General features: G+C 37.5%; 1 protein-coding gene across 2 annotated transcripts in view; it reads right to left on the bottom strand.

Moving 5' to 3' along the window:
- Positions 1 to 513: 513 nt before the first annotated feature.
- Positions 514 to 26593, bottom strand: part of CPNE3 (copine 3) — a 35701-nt gene continuing 9621 nt past the window's right edge. For both annotated transcript variants that reach the window (XM_010952019.3, XM_010952025.3), the window contains exons 5-16: positions 25600 to 25671; positions 23794 to 23877; positions 22801 to 22890; positions 19385 to 19483; positions 16342 to 16428; positions 15404 to 15463; positions 14729 to 14862; positions 10920 to 10974; positions 10786 to 10837; positions 7481 to 7614; positions 6155 to 6391; positions 514 to 4265 (exon numbers count right to left, since the gene is read on the bottom strand). In XM_010952019.3, the coding sequence (XP_010950321.1) occupies positions 4155 to 4265; positions 6155 to 6391; positions 7481 to 7614; positions 10786 to 10837; positions 10920 to 10974; positions 14729 to 14862; positions 15404 to 15463; positions 16342 to 16428; positions 19385 to 19483; positions 22801 to 22890; positions 23794 to 23877; positions 25600 to 25671 (1215 nt within the window). In that variant the 3' untranslated portion in view covers positions 514 to 4154. The remainder of the gene's footprint in view (positions 4266 to 6154; positions 6392 to 7480; positions 7615 to 10785; positions 10838 to 10919; positions 10975 to 14728; positions 14863 to 15403; positions 15464 to 16341; positions 16429 to 19384; positions 19484 to 22800; positions 22891 to 23793; positions 23878 to 25599; positions 25672 to 26593) is intronic.

The following is a 26593-nucleotide window of genomic DNA, read 5'->3' as shown; positions in this document are numbered from 1 at the left end:
CTCCATATTGCTGTTGACTTGAAAGCGTTTATGAAGGTGTGAACTTTCTTCACCCAGTGAACTTTCAGGTCTCAGCTTAAATGGACCTCCTCAGGAAAGCACCCCTCGACAGGTAGGTGGTCGGGTCTCCCCCACAATATATTACAGCACACACTAATCTCATGTCTCTACGATTACTCATTTACTATTTCCTTACTCCCCAGCCCATTATTTCTATGAAGGCAGCAACCGGTTGCCTAGGTGACCACTGTATCCCCAAGGCTCTGTCCAATGACTACATTGTAATGGAAGCATCTTTTTTTAATGTCAGGTGGGTAAACTCTCCTGCTTAACACAACTATTAAGATTTGAGCGCCATGTCTCAGTGCACTATCTAACTAAGCTGAGAACCTGTCCCTTACTGCACCCTGAAGAGCATCTTGAATGCATTCAATATCTTTAACACGAATAAATCCCATAAAATAACCCCCCCACCCTGGTGTTTAATTCAGTAAAATATGGAATACAGGTCACTTCAAGTACTATATTCACTTTATTTCTAACTTTTCAACTGGTAACATTTAGAGAAAGAATAAAAACCAAAATGAGGAATTATTGTATCACATCAAGAGATAATTTTATCCAAAGGGAATTCAAGTGGAAGATACATTTAACATCAATTCATACATTAGTAACATACACTTATTATCAAGTATGACATCCGGACAAGCAAAAACCAGTCTCTCGTGACCTCAACCAAACTTCCAGCTGACCTGATGAGTCACTCCCCTGACTATCCACCACACACAGAAAGAGACAAGGAGAAACTTATTGAGGATGACTTTCCAGAAAATTTACAAAATGAAAAAGGCAAAGCAGGTCAAATAAAGCGTTAAGCAACGAGGGGGCCCTGAATTTACTCTGGAAAGGCTGCTTAAGGCACTACCCAAGTGGACAGTTGTAAATCCCTGCTCTGACTTTAAATTTTTACGATTTAAAAATTTTCAATTCTAAGCACAAGGCGACATGACAGTGCTAACTGGTATACTATTTTCTCAGTTCAGGCAGATGTGAGAAACTTTACATCTATCCAGGGCACCGTCACCCCCACTGTATGTCTGCAGTATATCTGCTCATATGAGGTGTGAAAGTCAACTTGTTATTTTTCTCTAAATACATTTAATGGCACTTAAGATATCACTCATATGTGGAATCTAAAAAAAAAAGAAAAAGAAAAAAGAGGACACTAATGAGCTCATCTACAAACAGAAACAGACTCGCATACATGTAAACAATCTTATGGTTACGGGGGAAAGGGAGTGGGAAGGGATAAATTTGGGAGTCTCAGATTTGCAAATTTAACCAGTATGTATAAAAATAGATAAAAAACAAATTTCTTCTGTATGGCACAGGTAACTATATTCAATATCTTGAAATAACTTTTAATGAAAAAGTATGAAAACAAATATATGTGTGTGTATATATATATATATATATATGCATGACTGGGACAGTGTGCTGTACGCCAGAAATCAACACATTGTAACTGACTGTACTTCAATAAAAAAAAAGAAAAAAAGAAAAAGAACTAACAGCACTTTAATGAAAGCCGACATAATAGGGAAAAGGGCTATTTTAATATAAAACAATATTAAACCAGTATGTGATGAGGTGAAACGTTGAAATTGTAAGAATTTTATAAAAACGGTAATTTAGAAACTGTAAACGCTTCGATTCAAAACTGCAGAAAGGTTATCAGCGACCCTAATTTGCTGGAATCGTGGTCCTTATGAAAAACAGCATCTCCTGATGACCCAGGTCAAGACTGAATAATACAAAAGCAATTTTCAAAAGGGAACAATTTTGGTTAAAATCAGAACAGAAAATTATGAAGACCAAATCATCAATGGGACAGTGGTGCCAGCAGCACTGTTATGTGGCCGATGAGAACAATGAGTGCTCGTGACCAGCGCTTCCCAGGGGTCCTGTGCAGGGGACTCCGGCGCCACCAGGATCTGGTCAAGGAGAGTGGGGAGGAGGCCCGGAGAGCAGGGCTCTGGACCGCGCCCCAGCTTCAAACAGGAGACCTTCTATCTGTTTTACTGCAGACTGAGAAAGAATATAGTAAACCAGTTTGTTAAAGGTTTCATGTGTTTAAAAAGAAAATTCTGAAAACAACAGCAACATACATATGCTGTTTCTAAGCATGGAAAGAGAACTGCAACCAGAAAATCTTAGACAAGAAAGGCTCAAACCAGGGGAAGACGCACCAGTTCTTTTTTTCCCCTAACTGATGTCAAAGGGACGTGTCAACTAAGGAGACATGCTACAGGGTAACAGACTGCTCATTATTACCTTCAGGTCAACAACACACATCCAGAGGCCAGCCGGCCGAGCAGGAGGGTGGTAACGGCTCACCTGGACGAGGCAACCACGATGGCAAGCAGGTCCCCACTCTCTTCAGCCTGACCCTGGCAATGAGCTGTTTCCGAGAAGCCAAGAGCTGCTCACGGCTGAGAGCTCATGTCTTTCAGAAATTTCAGGGAACAAAAGACATGAGCTGTGGTGCAAGTTTTCAACAAGAGTGACAGGAATGAATGGCACAGGGTGGATCCACTGAAGGACGTGTGATGAACACACAGTTCCGAATGTTAAAGATGAGTGGCCACTATACGGATATGCACAGTACTTGGCGCACAGGTCCTCAGTAAGGCATTACTGAGTCTATTCTGAACATGTAACACTTGCTAAGAATTATGTTCTAAAGGTAAAAATCAGGGAAAAAAGTCTAGTCTAATAAAAAGCATGTAACGACCACTCCATCCTATGCAGCAGTTGGATTTTTTGTTTCTAATTACAACAGGTTTTACACTTACTACAATATATTCTGGGCTTAGGAAATAGCACATTATTAAAATGTCAAATGGTATTTTAATTAATAACCACTATCATGAGTTTAAAAAACCAGACTAAAAGTGTTACCAAAAAAAAAAAAAAAAAAGGAGAGAATATCTTAATGAATTTATACAAGTACACAAATCAATATATGGGATCTTAGCAAGGAAAGTAAAAAAAATTTTTTTAAATAACTAAGTCTTTCATTAGTTTTAAGGAAATGGAATTATGAATTTCTCCTTCTATGTTTTGTCCTTACAGCTTTCCTAGACAAAGCAGGACTGACCATTTTGACAAACTCCAATTAAAATAAGCTAACAATGCTCAATCTAGGACAATCTGTCATCTCTGCAGAAAAAGAATCCTGAGTGTCTCATACAGGCAGGGAAGAGTTTGCATCGGACCATGTTTATAGTATTCCATAATGAAAATAAAAGATCTAGGAAGGGAAATAAAAAGGGCTTACTTATATGAGGCTCTTTTTACATGATGATTGTACAATTTTAAGAACTGAATGTATGCCTTCCCTTCTCATAGTATTTTTCATGAAGTCCTGTAGGAATGCATGCTGCGTTGAACTATGCATGTCTGAACTGCAGCAAAATTCAGGTACAAGTGAAGGTAGTTTTATCCCATGGAAAAGCACTAAATATAGGAACAAATTCAGTATCATCTAATTTAATTCAGTTTTTTGGGGGGGAGGGGGGAGGTAATTAGGTTTATTGATCATTATTATTTTTTTAATGGAGGCACTGGGGATTGAACCCAGACCTCATGCATGCCAAACACACACTCTACCACTAAGCTATATCTTCCCCTCTAACACTATCTAATTCAAGAAGCTCTTGTCATCAGCTGTGAACAGTGGCTTATAAAACATTTATTGCCTGGAGCAAACAGTGTATACCCATCTGTAAATCCCATCATTCTAACCATTTCGATTCTTTCAATTAACATATACTCAAAAACACCATTTTCATCCTATGAAAGCAAACAACCACCACGACAAAATCTGCTTTTCTCACACTGGTTCCTGAGCAAACAGCCTCACCGCAATTACTAGCAATCACTGAATTGACTGGGCAAAGATTAACTTAGCACTTTCCTCCCCAAAAAGCATAAAAAGAATAATCCACAGAACCAGGTTTATATCCTAAATGCTGGGGTTGGGGAAAACCAGGTAAAATGACAGATTCATGATCTGGTGTCAGAGAGGAAGCCGTCGCTCCACACAGCACAGAAGAATCCCGCTCCGGTGACCACAGACCACACAGCTCCTTTCACTGGGCAGCCGGGTTCTTGGGAGGAAGGAGTTTGTATGTGTTGAAGTAACCCACCACCTGCTGGGGGATCTCCGCCAAGACACACTGAGCAAGGGCTTCTTTGGGAGCCTGGGGAGTAATTAAAAGCAAAGGGATTTTATTAGCAACCACGTTTTTACTGCCATTTTGATAAAAGACGAGGAACACATCACCCATGAGGAAAAAGCAGTACTTCCCGATTCCTGGGCTTGTCTCAGGGACAGTCCGTGAAACATGGAATTAAACTAACCAACGTCACTTGGGGATGCTTTATTATGCTCCCTAACATTTGTCAAGTCCTTTTTTGGTGCCAGCATTTTGGCATTCAATGATTTTTTTTTTTAACTTTTAAATATGGGTCTTTCATTCACTTGATATTCATTTTTTAAAAACTTTCTATTTGGAAATAATTACAAATTCATAGGAAGTTGCAAAAATAGTACAGAGTTGGGGGGAGGGTATAGCTCAGTGGTAAAGTGCATGCTTAGCATGCACGAGGCCCTGGGTTCAATCCCCTGTACCGGTAAAAATAAACAAACAAACAAACAAATAAACAAACAAACCTAATTGCAACCCCCAACCTAAAAAAAAAACACAAACCAGTACAGAGAGATCCCATGTAACCATCACCCAGTTTCCTCTAGATGTAACATCTTACATAACTATAGTACAACATCAAAACCAGGGAATGAACACTGATACAGTTCACAGGACTAACTCAGATTCCGCCAGTTTTTACACACATTCATTTGCGTGTGTGTGTATAGTTCTGTGTAATTTTATCATCTGGTAGATCTGTGTAACCACTGTCACAATCAAGATACAGAACTGCTTCACCACAAAGATCCCTCATATTACCACATTTTTTAATACACACCCACCCTCTACCTCCCCACCCCACCCTCACTTAGAATATTGGAACATAAAATGCCATAACTGTGCCAGAAAAGTTCAGCAGTTTCTTTAATGACTAAAATGCAACAACCAGACAGCCCAGCAGCTGCACTTCTGCATATTTATCTCAGAGAAATAAAAACACAAAAACCCGCAAACAAATGTTTATAGCAGCTTTGTATGTAATAGGTGAAAACTGGGAACAGTTCAAAATGTCCTTCAGTGGGTGAAAGGTTAAGCAAACTGGTACACCCACATCAAGGAGGACCCTCAGCGATAAAAAGGAATGCATTCAACGACCGGGAAGACTCTCCAGAGAATTCAGCTGGGTGGGAAAAAAGCCAATCTCAAGGTTATATACACTGTATGATTCCATTCACATAACATTCTTTTTTTTTTTTTTCTGGGGGGAGGGAGGTAATTAGGTTTATTTGTTTATTTACTTTTTTTAGAGGAGGTACTGGGGATTGAACCCAGGACCTCATGCATGCTAAGCATGCGCGCTACCACTTTGAGCTATACCCTTCCCCCCCTTCACATAGCATTCTTGAAATGACAAAACTACAGCAACGGAGAACATATTAGTGGTTGCCAGGGGTTAAAAAGGAAATGAAGGCGGGAGGGAAGCAGGTGTGGTTATAAGAGGGCTACAGGAGGGCACCTGCTGTAATGGACCTTGACTGTATCAGTGTCAGTGTGCTGGTTACGACTCCGGGCCAGAGTTGTACAAGGTGTTACCGCTGGAGTAAACTGCGTAAAACAGCCTCCCCAGAGATTTTCATCAAATCAACCTCCAGTGTGGTCAATTCACCATATATTTGCATAGAGCTTTTCTGTTATTACACAGGTGAAGATGAAACATATTTCAAAACATTCACAACAACATCGGTTTTAACAACGTACTGTGTAAGGGTCACACAAGTATACAAGCTGAAACAAAACTGCCAAATCTAGTCAAGTGTCTTCAAATGGAAAATTCACATTTTTAACCCCAGTCACCTACTCAGCTGCCTGGTTACGGACGGGCAAAGGTCTGGGTTCAAACGCCTCCGAGTGCACGGAGAACAGCAGGGAGTGGTACTCACGTTCTGGAACTGCCGGAAAGGCACAAACTGGACGATGTCCCTGATGGCTACCTCGCCGGATGGGGAGCGGAGACTTCCGCCATCGCCATCCAGAAACTCCATGGCACTGAAGTCGGCACCTCCAACTCCAACAATGATGATGGACATTGGCAGCTTGGCAGCGTTAACGATGGCTTGTCTGGTCTCATCCAGGTCTGTGATCACGCCATCAGTAATGATTAAGAGCACAAAATATTGCTGCCGGAAGAGAAAATTATGTCCACTGAGCAGGCTGAGCTCCCAAACAATAAAAGCAATGGTTAATGACATCTCCAGCTCGACGAGTCATTTAGTCTCCTTCCTGCTCATCTGCCCGGCCAGTCTCCACCCAGGAAACCATCAACAAGAAATTTTCCAAGATTCTCTGGTGACAAGGAAATTTACTGATACAAAAACTGCAGGGTCATCAAAAGTGCAACAGACCACAAAAGAGGGCTGGCATAAATAAGCAGAAGCAAGACATCTTAACGTCAAAGATTAAACTTCCAGTTAGCTTATGAATAAACCCTTTGATGTAACCGAAGTATTAAATATGTCAAAGTATCGATCGAGGGAGCAAGTGGCAACTCCGTTCTCAAAAGATCAAATATGGAAGAAGCAGAATTGGTTATCAAACTAAAATATACTGGAAAAAAATGAACTTGGTTGGGGGAGGGGGATCTCTCAATCCTGTCATCTCTGATAAATCTTTTTAGAGAGTGATAAAGTGTTACATAAAGTTCTGACTCCATGTTTTGGGCCATTTGAGTCTAAAATGGAAATAAGGTTTATAACAGTAGCTATCACATGATGTGTGTTTTCTCTGACTCAGGCACTGTGCACGTTATGTGAATCACCTCCTCTCACGCTTTGGACAACTGTATGAAGTAGTCATTCCTGCCTTATTTGAGAATACTGAAGCTGAGCGAGATGTGGTATCCAAGATCCAACAGGTAATGATTATCTAATGCAAGTCTCTTTAGGAAGTAATTTGCAACAGCGACTGAAGGGGTAAGTCTTCTCAAGCCTTAATTTGCAAAATCTACTTCAAAAACATAGACAACAGATATTTTTTTAAATTTCAAAAGACAGAGAAAATACTCATGAATATAAAGGTTGTTTTGCTGTTGTGTTGTTTTTAATGATCACGAATTTAACAACAAGAGATGTTACTCCCAAGCCAAGCACGACCATGTCATTGCTTCATGCCCTGCCTTTGTATCTTGATGGACAAAATAAATAGAAAAATGGCCCTAGGAGCAACTGCCAATCCACACTCTCCCTGTCCCCTCGCGACAGGGCACTTACAGAAGCCGTCTGTTGTTGTGTGGCTGCAGCTGCAAACCTGGCCACGTGATTTATGATTGGAGAAAAATTCGTTGGTCCATAGAGTTTTATCTGAGGAAGGCAGGCCCGATATGCCTCTACAATGCCTTGGATTCCTAGACCAAAAAAAAAAAGCAGGATTAAAAATTCTCAAGTACAATTTAACTGTTTACTACTCACCATGCTGGCTAATTTAATTTATATACCAACATACAGTGCTTTAAACAGTCAAAAGTGCCCTATTCAGGGGTTCCTCTAAGGTATATATTACAGAACCGCATAGCTATATTCCATCACAAAAACCTATAAACTCTACTCACCCCTGGTAGAAGGCATTTGTTTTCATCTCAGCCAAATTATTCACTAGTCTACAGTAGGACTGTTGTATTGCTTAATTTTTTTTCACATGTTTATCAATTTATTTTCTTTTTTTAAACATTTTTTATTGATTTATAATCATTTTACAATGTTGTGTCAAACTGCTTAATTTTGATAGGTTTTGGGAACAAGACTCTGATGGAAAAATAACCATGAACGAGATGCTGCCTCATACGGCTGATGAGAAGAGGTAAGGAAAAGTAACTGATAAAATGGGAAAACTTTTACATACACAGTTTCTAAAACCATACCAGATGGCTATAAACTTAACGTTCATTCTAGCCAAGGGTTTACTGAATAACTCACAGGGTAAGCATGGTATCTGTGGGAGACTGTTTCAACTCCAAATATTCACTTCCAAGTTATTCATTGCATTTTGCTGCAGAAATACTAATTCGTTTGTTTATTGGGTATGGCCTGGGCTGGGTGTTCTGTAACGGGAGACTGGGCAGGGCCATCTGATTAACTCTGACCAGTTCATACGAATGCACATGCCTAAGAAGATGTCTCGAGAACCACTGCCTGTTTTCACCCATTCTCTTGCTCTTCCCTCTGCCAGGGGAGCAGCATATCCCAGGTGGGGGCTGTGCCTTCAGCCTGAGACCCAGAATGAGAATAGATTGAGCAGAGCAGCTGCCTGCCAACAAGTAAAGGGATTTGTAGAGCGAGCAAGAAATTACCTATTGTCACTGTAAGTCACTGAGATTTAGAGATTGTTGATCACAATAGCACGACCATTGGAAAGCTGAACAGCATTCCCGATTAAGGCACTGCTGATAATCTGCCCCTGATACTCAGTGGTGTCTGGAACGTAGGGAAGATACTGAAATCCTACAAAAATTCCCCTCAGTACTTGCTAAGATTTCAAGGAAATCTTAAAAGACTTTTAATGCAAACCAAAACATTTGCTTAAAGAAATGTCCAACAGAACATAGATCAACAAAGGAGAGAAATATTTACCAGCTGTAAAAGCTTCTTCACGTGACCAACCCTCTATATTAATAATGTAAAAGTGCCAGTAAAAGGGTCCTAAGCACCTTGAATTTAGGAATAAGTGGTCTTACAAAAAACCTGAGAATGCAACTAATTCACACACAGAAGTGATTTTACATGCATGAGGTCAGCGGCTCCAGTAGTAACAAAAGTAATAATACTAACACAGGCCGGCAGGGTCTTACTGAAACGATACACACTGTAGAAAAATTGAGCCCCAAACCACAGCAATAACAGTATTTTCTTCCATTTCTATCATCTAGCTTGCTCTTCAATCGACAGGTATACAAAACTATTAATTAAATATCTTCATAATTTCAATTGCCTTCAGTTTCTCAACTAAAACTGAATTGTGCCGAAATCGTTCCTTTGCACTCAAGAAGAAAGTGAGACGTGTTCTTTCTGGGCAACTAAGTTCAATGATTCATTGGGAAAAGGGGGATTAAATTTCCTCGCCTTAAAATAAGGCTGTATGTTTTTCTGTGTAGTATCTCCCTTGTCTAAAGCCAAACTGATTCCTCTTTCCAGACTTTAAAGCAAAAGCGGAAAAGCTGCGCATGGTGGCAGCCCAACGATGGGCTCCTTTTAAATCAACTTCTGAAACGAATTATCCCATGCTATAAGTCATCCAAATTTACTTGCAATAAGTAAAACCCAATTACAACAATTTCCAAAAATTTGTTCCAATATCATCAGCAGCACGAAGCACGTTTCTTTTTTTTTTTTCAATTATTAAGTGAACTTTTTATTTTGACATAATTATAGATTCACATGCAATTGTAAGAAATGATACAAAGAGATTCGTGGTAAAAGTATTTTGTTTCCCCCAAGGGTAACATCTGACAAAACTCTAGTAGAACATGCAACTAGGGTATTGACAATGACGTGGTCAATGTCAATGGACAACCAAGGATCCATCACGTTGCACTTTTAAAGCTATATTCACTTCCCTCCGGCCCCTACCCTTTCCTTAGTAACCTTTGGCATCCACTAATTTGTCATCCTGAAACGTAAAAATATTCCCAGTTTCCTATAGCTAGGGATACAAAAGGTCATGGCCAGCCACTGAAAGTGTATCAGAGAACACCGAATCAGTACGAGAAAAAGAGTTCTGGAAAAAAAAGAAAAAGGAGAAAATCCTCATACGAACGACCCCCGACACAATGCTCATGCTCTTTTACTTTATGAACATTCTGTAGGTAGAGAAAGAAAGAACACCCTCTTCAGTGAAAAATCTACACATTTTATAATTATCAAAAGGACCCTTTGCAGAAAATAAGCTTACTGTCTACAATTTTATTCCTCTGCCCTATCTCTTTTCCTCCTCCAAACTGTTCAGTCTTATATAATCCTGTGGGAGATCTGGCATTTTAGGTTGATGGCTCAGTGGTGTAAAAAGGAAGAAGTACTGGAATATTTCAGAAAGAGCCCAATTCTTTGTTCCTTGAGCCACCCCATCTCCTTACAGAGCCCTGTATAGCACGGAATCTGATGCTGGACACTTTCTTTGTAGATGGTAACTGCTACTCTGAGAAAAGCCTCAGAAAATCTGTACACTGAATGACTCACTGTATTGCAGGTTTATTTTAAAATCAACTTTTATGGGAAAGTAAGATGATTCTTCTTATGGATCTACCCTCAAGATTAAGAATTCTTTTGTTCTATTAACCCTCAGGAGGTAGAAGGATTTAGCTTGCAGTCTTTATCATCATCATTGTGATTTGCACCACCATCATCCTCACCACGCCAACCACCACCGACTTGGTGTAATTCTACTTGAAACAACAGAAAGTGCAACATGTCACAAAAAGGAACCTACAGAGGAAATCTGAATAGGTTTAAACCACAGGGGGAGAAAAGTAACAAAGACTAGTGAGGCTTTCGTTTTAAAATCTTCGTGTCTATTTTTAACTTACCGTTACAGTAGGGATTGGATGGATTAAAGTTCATCGGGAATTCATGTGAAACCTGTGAAAAGACGAAAGGAAGGCTGACGAGGCCACTTTGGCTTTGCTGGGAGGCAAAGCTTTACAATGAGGGTCCCTCTTACCTGCCACTGAGGAGGCACCTGAGCTCCAAATCCAAAAGCTGGAAACATCTTATCACTGGAAAGAAAATTTGAAAACAGCAAATGATTGTTTTTCTCAAAACAGAGTTTTACCTTTATAATAAAACCAATATCAGCTTTTTTTTTCAAATTCAAAACTCTTCAAAAAATATATACAAAAACAAAAATTAGCCATAATAATCACCAGAGAGAACCAATGTTAATATTTGGCAATTCTCATTCTTAGTATTTTTCTGTGCATTGATGGAGAAAAATGTCTCTCTCTCTATATATTTATTACAGTGGAGTTTATATTCATGTTTTATAACATACTCTTTTCTACCTACATACTGTATGTCATTTCACTGAATAAATATGTAAGTGAATCCATAAAGTCCTAAAAAGTACAAGGTATTTCACTCGTTTACAAAAACTCATTTGGCTACAACACCCGACCTCAATGACATGAAATTATTTATAGCCTTTACTTATGCCACTCGATATGAACAGTCATTCCTTTGGCCACTGAAACATCGTGCAAATGCCACATATTACAAAACTCTCACACTTCTGCAGCAAAATGTGTGAGTATTTGACCCCAAAGGTTTACAGATAAAGGATTATGGCCCGAACAAATAACACCACGCGAGTGGCTGCTAAGGACTCCACTGGGTGGAGAGTTTCCTCCAACTGATGGCCACCCAATGTGCTGCCATTATAAAACACTGCAATGAATATAGTCATTTTTCTACAAAGAATATTTTTTATGTTAATTCTTAATTGCATTAAGGATAGAACCTACATCATAAATGTCACAGTGTTTTTCCCAGTTGATTGTCTTTTTTTTGGTTTTTTTTTTGTTTTTGTTTTTAATTTTTTCTTCCTAAATGGAAGTACTGGGGATTGAACCCAGGACCTCCTGCATGCTAAGCATGTGCTCTACCACTTGAGCTATACACTCCCCCTTAAGCTATACCCTCCCCGTCAGCCACTTCTGAATCACACCCTAAAAGGGAGAGCACGTGCCCTCTCAGTCCCTTTGTCCTTGCCCCACTGGCTGCAGAGGATGAGAATCAGAGCAGCTGCCTCGGCCCCAGGATGGACGCTGTGAGTGGTGGAACCGCCCCTCAGACCTGAACTACTCCCCTCCAGACATGCAACACGTAAGAGACATTAACCTCTCTTTTGTCCAAACCACTTTGTTTTGGGGTCTCCATTGCAGCAGTTTTGTCTACACTCTATACAGAATAGTTTCCTAACATATACAGGTATGAGTCAGGGATCCAAATTCAGTTCCTGTCCAGTTTGACAGCTGTTACAGTCCTTTCCCCTAAAATGTCATCTCCATCACATACTGAACTCATATACACTCTTGGGTCTATTTCAAGACAGCTTATTGTTTCTACTGGTCAGATACAAGCTCCATTCTCTTAATTAATACATAATATTATACACATGAAACTTATATAATGTTATAAATCAATAAAAAGTTAAATTATATATATATAGCTTTAAAATAACTTTTAATACCTGCTGGAACAAACTCCCCTTCACTTTTTTTCTGAAAAACTTCTTGGCTGTTCTGATTCATTTTGCCTTCCAGAAAATTTTAAGAGTCATTTTGCCAGGGTTCCACTGCAATTCTGATTAAAATTAACTAATTCAGGGGCAAATGTTGTATTTTACACAATTATCACATCTGCTTATCTAGAATCATGGCATGTTTCCATTTAAACAAGCTTCCTTCTTTGTCCCTCAGTAGAATTTTGTCATTTACCATCACTAAAGGCCCTAGACCCCTCATTCATTGTCATTTTTTTATTATATTATGAATTGTGGTATTTTACCCACAATAATTTCTTCACTTGGTTATTGCTGGTTGGTGAAAAATTGTTGATTTCTTACTTTACATTGTATCTGACCACCTTGTGGAACTTTCATTACTTTCTAATATTTTTCACTTGATTCTCTCAGGTTTGAATTCATTCCTCACAGGTCTGCTAGAATTTATGTATGAAACTGTCTTGGCTGGTGCCTTTGTGAAGAGTGGCTCCTTGACCAGCCATTTCTTTCCTTCCACGGTTGCTGGGCTACTCTGCTTCCCTGCCTCTGGGGTCAACTTTGGTTATTTACAGCTTTAAAAAAAAAATCCTTTAATCCAGATTTTCCAATGTAATAGCATAAGATGTTACAGAATATTAACACATAATTTTTAATTTTTTTCTGAATTTATGCTTATAATCTCTATCTCATTATTAATAGTCTACACATTTCCTCTTTTTATTGGAGATCAGTGTTGCCAGAGTTTTGCCTAAATTCTGTTGAACTTGCAAAGACTCATCTCCTCATTTAATTTATTAATTTGGTGTGTGTTTTTTTAAACTTTCCAAGTCATTGCACTCTGTGCTTACAAGAAGTACAGCACAGCACAGCTGTGAGCCAGTCAGCCCAGGTTCAGTCCTGTCGCTACCAGTTACCGGCTGAGTGACCCTGGACCACTCACTCTGCTACGTCTCAGTTTTGTCATCTGAAGATGAAGATGGTAACACTACCTATCTCAGTTAAGTGTGAGGATTAGATGAATATCATATAGAAAGTATTTTAAATTTTCTCTGACATATCATAGCTAATATGTGAAAAGAATCTCCTATTACTATTGTATCTGTATTTTTTCTTCCTATTTTTTAATTTTACTTTGTTGAAAACCTACTTCACTAACAAGCAAATCTTGTTTAAAAATAAAAGCACATAAAGCCAGAAATTTTCCTCTATAAAGACAGAACCACATGTATTTCTCTCATTACCCTTTATTTCTAGGTAGTCTGTTGTTACTCTAATCATTAAAGAACATTAAAGAATTTTTTTTTTAATCTCCTTGTGGTAAATTTCCTTTAGTCATCCTTTTGTTAAGGAGGCAGTCTGAGCATATAAGCCTGTAAACTTTGTACTTTTTATCTGAGTCTGGTTACAATTGTGTTATTCGAAATTTTTATTGTATTTCTAGCTATTTTCAATTGAAATACTTTACCACTCTGTTACTAAACATGTCTGTGGTTATATTTTCATTCTGGATTATATAACAAAGTATCCTATAAAGTAATTTTTAAATTAGATTTAATAAGTTTTGCCTGAAATTGTACTAGGCTGATATTGGAACTGACTCCTTTGCTTTAGATTTGCTTGCATTTGCCTGAAAACTTCATCTCTTTAAATGTCATAACAAATTCATGAAAAGTTCCATCAATATGTAAGGGCTTTTATCATAAAATAACAGGCAAAAACAAGTGAAAACTGTGCCTTAACAGATCCAGAACAAAAAATTACTAATGTGGATTGTTTTTCCTATTGTTTAGTAAACCTTCAAGGGGACCTATTTAAAATCTACCAAAATCTATCCATTGAGAATCTTTCCAAAATATTTTACAGCAATTATGTCAAGCTAGCCTTCAGTACTTCTTGAAAGTCACCATTATGAAAATAAATTTGACAATGACTGCCAAGGAAATAGGTTAACAAATAGTGTCTATGAGTGTTTACAAAATGTGTCGTCTGGACTTCAGTAACACAGACAACTTATCCCTAACGGGTCAACTCCAGGAAAACCAGATCAGAGTAACGAAAGCATTGTCAACCTCAGTGAGCTGTTAAACAAGCAAGCTATACATAATGTAACTGATCAGAGCCAGAGACTAGGGAGAAAGCTGCTTCTCCCCAGCACCCTGATCCCCTCAGCTACATCAGAGACCCAGCAGATGACACAGAAACTGCCCTTTCTGGGTAGCTATGGAAACGGGTACTGGAGTCATACTCACGCGTCGTAGTCTTGAACGACCAATCCCACAGACCAGATGGCAGTCAAATACTCATTAACGCCATTGGGGCTGATGTAATGAAGGGAGTCAGGAGAACGTGGGTCACCGTTGGAGCCAGTGAAGTCCACACCCACCTGCCAAATGACAATTGAAGCCCTTACTAAAGTGATGTCAAGGACACTGTGCTCGATGTCCAGGAAAACACATGTTGAATGTTGAGATGCAAACATTTATTCCAGAGCCTGCTTCTGCCATCTCCTACCAACTGCCTGAACCCACAGGTATTCCCACAGATAAACAATTAAACCCTCAGCATGAAGCAACGTGCTGTTCTCATCTTTCTAGATGTCTTAAATCATGAATGATTATACCCACGACTTAGACGGAAGGCTTGGTTTTTGTGTTTGTCTGACTAACGCTTTTGATTATTTAAATTAGTTCAGGGTAAGCACTGATGTGTACATATCTGCTTTCTTGCAAGAGGAACAGATCTTATCAACAAGGCCAAAAGCCTCTGGGTGACTGTTGACAACCTGTCTGAGGAGTCCACACTCAACAGATTGTGTCAATTTCATCACAAAGTCAGTCTGGCAGTAAAAGAAAGTGTATTGCAAAATGGAGGAGAAAAAAGCAACATGTTACAGCCTACTTTGAAAAACTCAGTGTGCTACTCACAGTAAAATTCAGCTGACATCCTCCCATGATATAATCAAGGAACGTGCATTCCACTGTAATCTAAAAAACAAACAGTAAACTGAAAATTAAAACTCTCCTATTACACAAGAGAAGCAGAGAGCTCTCTGGCATCTATTTTTAACCATTTGAAAGTGAGCGGCACACGACATAAACACGTGATAACTATCCCTGCATGTTGCGTTTAAGGCACCCCCGCCCCTTCCCATCATGAATCTGGAAGATTTTACTTCAAGATAATTATAGCAATGATTAGAATATTAAGAGCCAAAGATGACATACACTCACTGTAAGTTTTAAGAAACTAGTAATGAGTCTAATATGTTGAGAGCTTTAGCAAGTATAATAACAAGATTAAAAACAAAAAAACAAAAAAAAACTCCCACCTGAAACGTTAGCTATCTTCGTTGTGGTGGTGGTTTTATTGGTGTATATACATCTATTAAAATTCATCAAACTGTACATCTGAAATGTGTGTAGTTTACTGTACAGGAGTCATACCACAATAAAGGTGTTTAAAAAAAGCCCCCAAACTCCCGCTTGTTTGTTGTAAGAAATCTCTCGGATTTTTTTTCCCTTCATACATAACATCTTATCTTGAAATTAGGACCAGGATAGACGTACTGGGTCAAGCCATTTCCTCTAATATGCTGCAAAAATACCAATGTGCCTCATAGGTCCTAAGATAACGGAAAACTTCAATATTCTTTGTCCTGTGCTAAAAAAGTTGTTAAACCTTGGTTGCAAAGTTACTTGAAAGATTTCTTTATTATTTCCTACTCTCTTCTTTGCCCTAAAGGCGCCCAGATGCTCATGTAATTTTCAACCGTACAAACAACATGTCTGTTTGATATACACCACATTGATAGAAAACTTGTAATGCGACCTCATTACACTGTAAGTAGTTAAGAGCGACTAACCTCACACTGTTTCACACTGATAATCCCTGAATTCTTATAGCTTTTCTTCTTTTGCCTCTTTTTTTCATTTATGCATTCAAATTCAATCTGCAGGAAGAAAAGACAAAATGCTTATTATTACTAGTGAGATAAGAAATGTCAATGTAAATTTAAATGAATGACTCTTTTCTCTTAGAGTCAAATCACCTACTGATGTAGGTCTGTTACAAAATACAGCTTTGAAACAATTACATAGTATGTTAAATATGTGAAATATTTATCAGTAACATTTCCAAAAAGCACTTCTCAAATTGTCTACCTTTAAATAAGTTTTTTTTTCAGATTAAAAAAAATTTTTTTAATTTAATTTTTTTTGGGGGGAGGTAATTAGGGTTATTTATTTTTAATGGGAGTACTGAGGTTTGAACCCAGGACCTCATGCATGCTAAGCACATATTCTACCACTGAGCTATATCCACCCCTCTTAAAATTGTGTACCTTTTAAAATAGTTCCTAAGAATAAATTTTGCTTCTGGAGATCATTTCCTTACAAATGTGCCAAATAATAAAATTTTTCTTTGTAATAAAGGAAATAAAATATTACTCCTAGCTGTTACCTACACAAAATACAAAAACACGCTACTTAGAAAATGTTTTAAAACCTCAGAAAACAGAAACATGTGAAGCCCAACACTATGGTAAAATATTCAGCAAATATCATGTCTTTTCACTGGGAGTATGTGTTAGAAATAGATCTAATAAATGACATCTTCTCAGTACGGTTCCCTCCCCCAGACAGATGACCGTCCTTTCCACCTCCAACCCACCTATCCACGTGGGAGGCGTGGCTCAAGTCATCCTCCTCCGTAACACCAACTCCTGTGCTAGTCTTCTCTGATCTCCATCTATCTCCTCGAACTTCTCCAACCACATACAGCTTAGTTACATTCTTGGTTAATATTATTCTCAATTGTTTCATTTCATTAATTTTTTTTTCAGAGCTAGGGTATAATCACTTCTAAGTTATGCCTTGAGATTCTCACTGTCCTGCCTAATAATAAGATGAAAGGTGCTCAGTGAACACTGGATAAGTCACCTCTTCCGGTTAACAGAAAGCAACTTACCTACTTTAGACAGAGTCATTACTAATTTTCTAAGAATCAAACATTAAAAAGTACATTTGATGGTGGGGCGGGTATAGCTCAGTGGCAGAGCACATGCTTAGCATGCACGAGGACCTGGGTTCAATCCTCAGTTCCTCCACACACATACAAACACACAAAAAAGTGTTTCAAATAAATTTTTGAAAAAACAGCTTTATTAAAAAATAAAAAGTGCATTTGATACAATGATACAAAACAAAATTATATTAAACAAATTCCTTGATGCTTCAGGATCTTGCCAAAGTCTAAGTCATTATCATACATATTAATTATTGACTGTTAGAGACACAGAAATGCCCTAAACAGAATGCTCATTGGTAAAAAGCTGTATTACTTCATCTCATTTATTCATAGTTTTACAGAGTGTTTACCAAGTGGCAGGCACTGTCCTAGGCACTGAGAACACAGAGGTAAGACAAAGCCCTGCTTTTGAAGAACAAGAGAGGGTGAAAATTCAGCTGTAAATATCCTACTTAAAGATCTTTGAAATTTTAAATGGCAGAACTAATGGAAAATAGTGAAGACATGAACAAGCCAACTAAAAGAATTAAATGCGAGGCGTAATCTGGATTGTTGTTCCCCTGATTTCAGTTTGTTATTTTCCAGAATCAGTAAATGACATGCTTTTAGGAGACAGTGAACCAGCACCTAACTGTAAATCACTTTATGGGGCAAGTACTTTAAGCCCAGCTAACTTGATCCAGCCCTCCCCCGTGAGAGATGAGGCTTTTAAGTGTTGCTGAATTTTGCTGTTGTTTTAATTCAGTCTGTTAAAAGTCAACTGAATCTTTGCACTTAAGTCATTAGGTGATTTGAAAAGACTTTCCTGCTTTACACAAGCATTTCCATTTCCAGTACCTGGGCTTTGTGACCAGGGTGCTGGAACAAGACTAGAGATCTCTACGTGACCTACTTAAAGTTCTAGTCCCACTATGTTTGTTTAAAACTCATTTCTCCCAGCTATTTAAATCAAATAGCTAATAAGTTTTATTTATTCCTTTAGTATTTAAGTTTTGATCTACAACTATCAGTATCTTGTTTTGGGTCACTTCACTTACATGACTTGGTAGAAAAGACCTTCCCACTGACCGTAATAATCCTTTACCTCTTAAACCTCATGTTTGGATTTTCAAAAGCAAATGCTATATATATGAGCATTCTTCAGGTCTCTAAGGAGGTAATAAATAATTCATATTATTCTACGTAGGCTATACAGAGAATTAACAACTTATTCAAACTAGAAAAGGTAAATAAGAGAAAGCAACTTGCGAGTTTTGTTTATAAAAGTCTCTGGAATAGTTTTTAGGCACTTTGCCTTAGAGACAGAGAAGTTTCAGAAGCACCCTTAGAAAGATGTGGGGATGCTAACAATAAACTGAATGTAGTTAAGGCAGATAAACATCTTAAAGTTAGTACAATTAGGTCACAGCTTAATATTACATAATTTGAAGTAGCGTAACTATGCATTTATCCTTCCCGTGGGTGAAGACAAGTCAGAGGGGAGAGCCACAGGCAGACTGTAAAAGCCAACTTGGGAAATGTCCAAAAGGAGAATAAATGTACAAGATTCAAGCCTAGGTATTTGTCTAGTGTTACAGATTTTAACTATCGTGGCCAACAAAATGCCAAAATCTCTAATATGAAGAATTTTGAATCCAACCATGAACATTGTATAAAGCCAAAGGAAACCAAACCTTTATATATACAAATGTAAAAACTGGCCCCAAATAAGAATTTTGGATCACCCAATTCCTAAACAAACAAAATCCACGGATATCAGAGCATTACATAATGTAGAGTAAAAGCATGAAAAACTATTCGCTTTGCCAAGAGGGAAAAATGAACTAATAAATACAGGGCCCAACCATAAGGTATATGCAAATGACAAAGATGCAACTTACAGGTGAGTTTCTGGAGGCTCCTTTCAGCTTTGTCATGGTGGTTTGAAATGTTCCAATGAGATCATGTGACCCATCATTGTCATAATCATAACATTCTACCTAGAAGTAAGTATAATAAAAATTTGTAAAGATCAATATAATTTTGTTTAAAAGGATTGGCTGCAATCAAACGGGACTTACCAAGAAGTGCACTTTTAATTAAAATAAGTGAAAATGTTTACTATGCAGTCCTACTTGGAGAAGTAGGAACTGACTTAACTTCCTAGAGGAGAAATACTGAAACGCTTTTCAAACCCTTGCTAGCTATCCCTGGAATGGGGCTCTAGACTAGCTCACAGACAGATGAAAAACACAAATACTGTTCAAATTCCACATTAAGCAGCGTCCAGTTCCTGTACACGCCTTTACCAGTGCCGATAAAATCAAAAGGGAATTAGACCTTCTTTCTCACCCACTTTTTACCTGGTTATCACTATACAACGGCTAAAGGCCACTGTATGTCTACAGGAAGAAAGGAAGCCAGTATCCTGGGCAGCTAAAAACTGTGTAAGTGTAGATGACTTAGGATTATGGAAAACGTGTTTCCTTAGCTGCAACCTGGTGAGGCGAGGCTTCCCTTAGGAGTTATACATGCTGAAGTCAGCTCTGCAGTGTTCTGAGGAAGAATCTATCATACTGGGTCATAATTACGCTTTCCATTTTAAGACAGGGTCAGCTCTAGTTTTAGCTAGGACTCTCATTGAATGCTTGCTCTTTCTTAAAGCAGACAGAAGAAAGTTGAGAGTATTTGATCTCCATGTAGTTTTGTACCAGGTTGACAGATGCAATTAAAGAGCAAATATTCACAAGAATACCTGAACTTTTCACTGAAATGAGAAAAATTAAGGTGGTGAGAACTCTTAGCAAGTAGAGAGTTTTTATTGGTTTCAAACACTTCAGTCACTGACCGATTCTGATCGGTTAACTCTTGCCCTGTATCTCTGACACTCAATTTTTGAAGCCAAAAGAAGATTAATGACCTTAACAAGTTTTTCTAAAGGAACCAAAATTAAGATAAAGTCAAAAACAATCTTAATATTGTAATAATTTCCTTTTTAAGAGTTTTTTTAATTACAGAAAACAGAATGTTATATTTTAGATTTGCATTCAGGAAACTCTAGTTTAAATCTAAGACAAGGTGAAGCCTTAATAAGGTCAAGATTTTATTTAAACAAAACTTGATAGAAGAGTTAAAACTGTTCATGTTTAAACTGCTTGAAACTTCAGGGGATGTAAAAATATTTTTAAAATGTGATTATTAACAATTCACAGTAATTAATAAATAAGAAAAACTCACTGTTGCCCCATTATAGGCAAATGTTAGATGCTAAGGGAAATGTAACATTTATAATGCTGGCATATATCCAAATACAGTTTGAGGTAAATGATGTAATGATCTGTCATTTAATTTCTGTTCTCGAGAATTCAAAAACTAGTACCATTGGCTGCTTTAAACAGTTTTTGTGAAACTGAAATGTAGGCATATATACATATGTGCATATGTATATATGTAAAAGATTACACACATCACACAATAGTACATTCACTAAGGCATTCCCAGGTTAAGCATGCATGATTATTTTTCTTATTCGCATGATCTTATGAAAATAATAATACATGCTAGAGTGATAACACTGACACGTTTCCACTGCAGCAAAGAAATCCTGACTCTTTCCTCTGTAACTCTTTACTACACCTCTAAATAATTTCCAAACACCAAGAGAATCACAGATGTATGACTTTCTGATATTGCGAAGAAATACAGAACTAAAGAAATAAAGACAGTGATGGCGTGGGAAACCAAGTTGTGTATAGTTAAAACAAATGGAGACACTTTTAAGAATGGTAGACATTCATCAGAGAAAGCTCAGAAAATCAGTTTACTTACTATAATAAAATAGCCCTGAAAGCACGCCACTGTGTGCAAAAAACAAAGTTTAAAAACATCGTTTCATTGTTAACATATTATTATAAACAATCAAATAGTTTTGGTTTAGGCATTTTTTCCCTCAGCTTTTCTTGCTTCTCAGATCTAATGAAGTTTCAACTTACTATGTTTAGTGTGAAGACCAAAAGTTCTAGATTCAGTGGAACAATTAAAAGCAACCTGTAAAGCTACTTTTCTACTGTTTATTTTGTACCTAGATTTCACTGCTATTTGATACATCATACAAATCAGCTTTGTATTGCTTTTTTAAATTCTCTGCAAACTGAGGACAAAATTTTACAGATCTAAGAAATGAAGGGGTTTTCAATGATGACAGCGTCTGTATTGTGTTTAAGAGTTTATAAAAGTTTCTCCTGCATTAACTTAATCCTTACCTTTTTTGGGGGGTAGATATTATTTTTGTCTACTATAGAAGTGAAGAAGTCAGATGCCCTGCCCAAGTTCCCTTAGCTGCTTAAGTTAAGCCTTGGACTGTGGTCCACTTGTAAGTCCGTTGTTTGTCCCATGACATCACCTTTCCTGCTTTTCCCATACTAATTATCAAAAACCAAAAACAAAAACAGTAACAAGAAACCCCAAAATAAACAAAAAACTCACCTCTTTTTGCTGACACCTAAATATAAGAAACGGCCTGTATCTGGAATCTTATGTAAAGACATGACTCTAGTATAAAAGTGTCTTAAAAATAATGTATCTATCCTGATAGATGGCTGTAAGTGAAAACATCAAAAAAAAAAAAAAATTCTGGGGGGCAGGGTATAGCTCAAGTGGTGGTAGAACATGTGCTTAGCATGCACAAGGTCCTGGGTTCAATCCCCAGTACCTCCATAAAAATAATAAATAAGTAAGTAAATAAACAAATAAACAGCAAATAAATACATAAATGTTAAAAATTCTTTGCTATTTGTTGCTGCTCCTTATTCTCCATTCTGCTTTCTTGACACTCTAAAATTAAAACCATCCAAATGTTTTAATGAATTATACCTTCCTGTGAAAGTCAGTGACCACCACCGTCCTGCTCTGGGCTAAGGGCAGGAGGCACCGTCCTGCTCTGGGCTAAGGGCAGGAGGTAGCATCTCTTTTTATTTGAAAGGGACACACCAGAAGCAAAGAGTGGACTTAAGGTTCCTATTCGCAGAGCAAAGGAATCTTATTAAAAGGAAGGAAGCCTTAAATTAAATACGTTATTTAAAAAAATAAAGAATAAAATAAAAATCACAACGTTTGATTAAGCATTAGGTCAAGAGATCACTCAAAATGTCTGCTCCTTCAGACTGACTACTTACCAGCAACGTTCCTACTTCAGGGTTCCTAGATGTAAATAAAATTCAACCTTACATCATGTACTTTTAAAAAATACTACCTAATGAATTAGTTTATAAAAGCAGTGCGAATGTGTGTATAGAACATACATATAATTTCAAATTACCTTAATCGTTTTGTCCATATCTCCATAGCACAGGGAGTTAAGAGAGATCTTAAAAGGCCTCCAAACAGGATTCAAGTTGTTTTTAATAACCTGTGAAAATGAGGATTCAAAGACCAGTCAGAAAAGCATTCCATTCATCAAACGCTTTGCTCTGGCCTTTCCTAGATTCCTGCCACACTCTCACCATCAGCCCTTCATCTCTTCACTCACCCAACTGTGTCCATGAAAAACTAGCTAGGACAATATTATCCACGTGTTACGCAAAAAATGCAATAGACTGTCTAGTTGTGATACATTCTGAGGAAAGGAAACAACTGGGAAATACGTGCACCCATTACAAAGTGCACTTAGAAATGATACAAGATTACTGATTTTGTTGGAAACCAGAGTTTTCATTACAGGACATAGAAGATTCAAATATGTAATAAGAAAGGATGAGAAAGAATCTTGCTATGCTGGATTTCAATGGAAAAAATAGCCTAAAATTGTGATTTAAAATTTTTTTAAATGTGTACATAATAAACATATATACACAAACATGCATATTCCTCAGTTGTGAATGTATATGTGTGTGAGAGAGATCATGTGTGCAGGTAAGACTACGTGGTGAATCTAGGAGAAAGATACACTGGTATATAGTTTACTGTTCTTCACAGGGGTTTTTTAGAGGCGGAGAAGGGAGGTAATTAGGTATTTACTTACTTATTCATTTTTAATGGAGGTGCTGGGGATGGAACCCAGGACCTTGTGCATGCTAGGCACACACTCTACCACTGAGCTATACCCTCCTCCCCTACAGGGTTTTAAAAATTAAGCATAGTAGCATCTCCTCATTAAAATTTAAAAAACTGACTATGTTGACCTTGTGTTTCTAGCAATTATATATGTCTGAACTCAGACTGATATTTTCATAAACACATAATTTTTTAAAATTCAGATTACTGCCAATCCCAAAGGAAACTTCAACCCTACTTTTCAAATTCAGATACTCACCTCCGTTCGATGAACCATTAGCCAGTTTCCATCAGATGTCTGCTTGTGGAATTCCAAGTATGGATCTGATTTTCCAAATAGATCCTACATTAAAAAAAAAAAAGTAATTATCTTCCTCTAAACCATGTGAAATCAGACTTAATACATGCTACATTTTAGCAGTACCTGAAGTCTAATTCCACAACACGGATACATACAGTACAAAACAGCAGTAAACACAAATCCCATCATGTTCCTCACAAACCACGTGGTCACGCCACAGAGCAAGGAAGCTATTCAAAGACCTTTGGGGTTGTGCCAAATGGTCTTAGGAACTGGCATACAGAGGTTCCCTCCCACAGGCCAAAGCTGGGATACTCTGAGCATCAATTAACCAACGGAGTTCATAATAATACTAAAAAATAAAAAACACAAAAAAACCCACATTGGTCACATTTAGAGGAATTCTAATTCTGAAAAACGGTAAATATAAGAAAAAAAAATCAAACATTTTAACTTGCCTTTTCTGGATAAACTGTAGCTCAGAATAAATAAATACCTAATGTGGAGAAGAATACTTCTCTCTACAGAAGGATTCTCACTAATAAACGAAGAAGCAATGGCAGCATGAGAATATCACTTTTTTACAGACCCCTTAACAAAATAATGTATCTAGGTAGTTATCATCGGGGCCATTAATACTCCAAAAACACAGAACTTGACAATGTGAGCCTCCTGTTGGAATGAATGCCACCACCTATGGAACTGTCACACCAACAGTTCAAAATACCATCAGATCATACATCTAGATTCAATTCCAGCTTACAGAACTCATGAAATGAAGGTGGAGAGAGGAGCATGTGAAGTGATACCACAGGATTTCATCAGTTTATAAAGAGTGCAGAGCCTTCTACAGGACAAAGGAGTCAGTTTCTTTATTGAATAAATTCCATGGATGGACAGATAGGAAGGAGGGAGAGAGAGAGGGAACAAGAGAGGAAGGGAGGAAAGAAATAAAAGGAAGGGGGGAATTTATAGACTGAAAAAAAATTAACAACATATGAACCAATTATAATTTTTAAAGAGTCTTTAGGGATACACCAAAATATTTATGGGTGAAATTATACGATGTCTCAGAGGAGAGAAAGCAGATAGGGGTAGAGATGAGACAAAATTGGTCATGAGTTAAAATTGTTGAAGACAGGTGATGGGGACATGGAATTTTTTAAAATACTATTCTATTTTTGTATATGTTTCAATTTTTCAAAAAATAAAAAAAAGAAACTGGCTACTAGTCTAAGATATTTGCAAACTGAATTGTAAAGTAAATGTAAATGGTAAAGGATATTGATTGAATTATAGAAATATATACAAAAATCACTCAAAGAATTATTAATCCATGCTATACAAAAATTTGTAGTGTATTATGCATTGTACTCACCCTTCAAAAAAGATTGACTTTTGGACGCAAAAGGGAAAATCTGTAATTAATAAAGCATGGAATTTTTGCTTTTTTCCTTAAGGTAATACAACTACACTCTCAAATGTCTCTTCTAGTAACATTAATGCTTGTATTAACTCCTCTTTTAAGCTATACAAACCCTTTGATTACATCTAGAGGAAGGAGATAAAGAGAAATGGATTCTGCTTAAACACACATACACCCTCACACACTCAAAGTAGAATCTGGAAGTAAACACACTCCCTAGTGATGCTTAGATGACAGAGGTCATGTCATAATATCAACTGCATTATTATTTTCTCAAAAAGGAATCACTGTGAGGCAAAACATGATACCCTGGTTGCAATCTGCATCCACCTACCCACCTTATTATCCAGTTTTCTTGCTTCCATTTCAAACAAGACTACTCTGTTATCCTTTATTTCTTCAGCTGAAATCTATGAGTAGACAGGGTAAGTGAAAAAATACATATATATATTTTGAGATTCTGATACATTCAGAAAGTACTGAGTTATTCTGTTATCTAATAGTCTATAAAGTCTATACTAATATAAACAAATTCTAAAATGTTTAATAACAAAATAGTACCATTAAGAGTTATCATGATTTCTTTTATGTATGGAAAATAAATATTTTCCGAAAATATGCCAAATCTACATTATGCAACTTCCTTTTTAAATGTTGTTGCCCAAACTGGCTCTTCCCTATTCCAGTATAAAAATCAAAGCTCCTTAAGACTGTACAACACTAGTGAGAACTCTCCAAATATTGAGAAGTATGAGGAACTCATACCTAGAGAACACTGTAAATTCAAACTATCAGATCAGTATTTCCATCCAAGGTAACTGAAAGACTTGTTTCACTTAAAAACAAATTCTAAGCCAACCATGGCCCAAAGGCAGTAAAGCTAACGACTGAGAATGTTCTCGGGCCCACACACAGATGTCAACGTCTCACCGGACTGAATATTCTTATGCCTCAGGAATTTAAACTAGAGCAAAAGAGCTGCTCAGAGAACTGTGTTTGATGATCATAGTCATCCTCAAACATGGCTCGCTCAGGGCGCCAGCCTTCCATCCTCAGGCAGAACTACAGTTAGACAGCTATCACTGTAGGCAGTGATTACCTGGACAGAAACTCTAGAAGAAACAATATTTAAAAGCACGGCATTATATAACTGAAACCTGACATAGGCCAATGCATATATATTCATTTGCCCAGGGCCAGTACTCAATAGTGGAAAACCTAGGTGGGAGGATGGCCAACAAAGTGCAAGCACCCCCCCCAAAAAAATTGTTAAGAGTTGAGAGGTTCAGTGGCCAGGTCATAATACAAGATCATTCTGGAATAAAATCCATT

This window comes from Camelus bactrianus, chromosome 29, assembly GCF_048773025.1.
Source record: "Camelus bactrianus isolate YW-2024 breed Bactrian camel chromosome 29, ASM4877302v1, whole genome shotgun sequence".
In the NCBI taxonomy this organism is placed as follows: domain Eukaryota; kingdom Metazoa; phylum Chordata; class Mammalia; order Artiodactyla; family Camelidae; genus Camelus; species Camelus bactrianus.
This window is presented reverse-complemented; position numbering and strand designations above follow the sequence as displayed.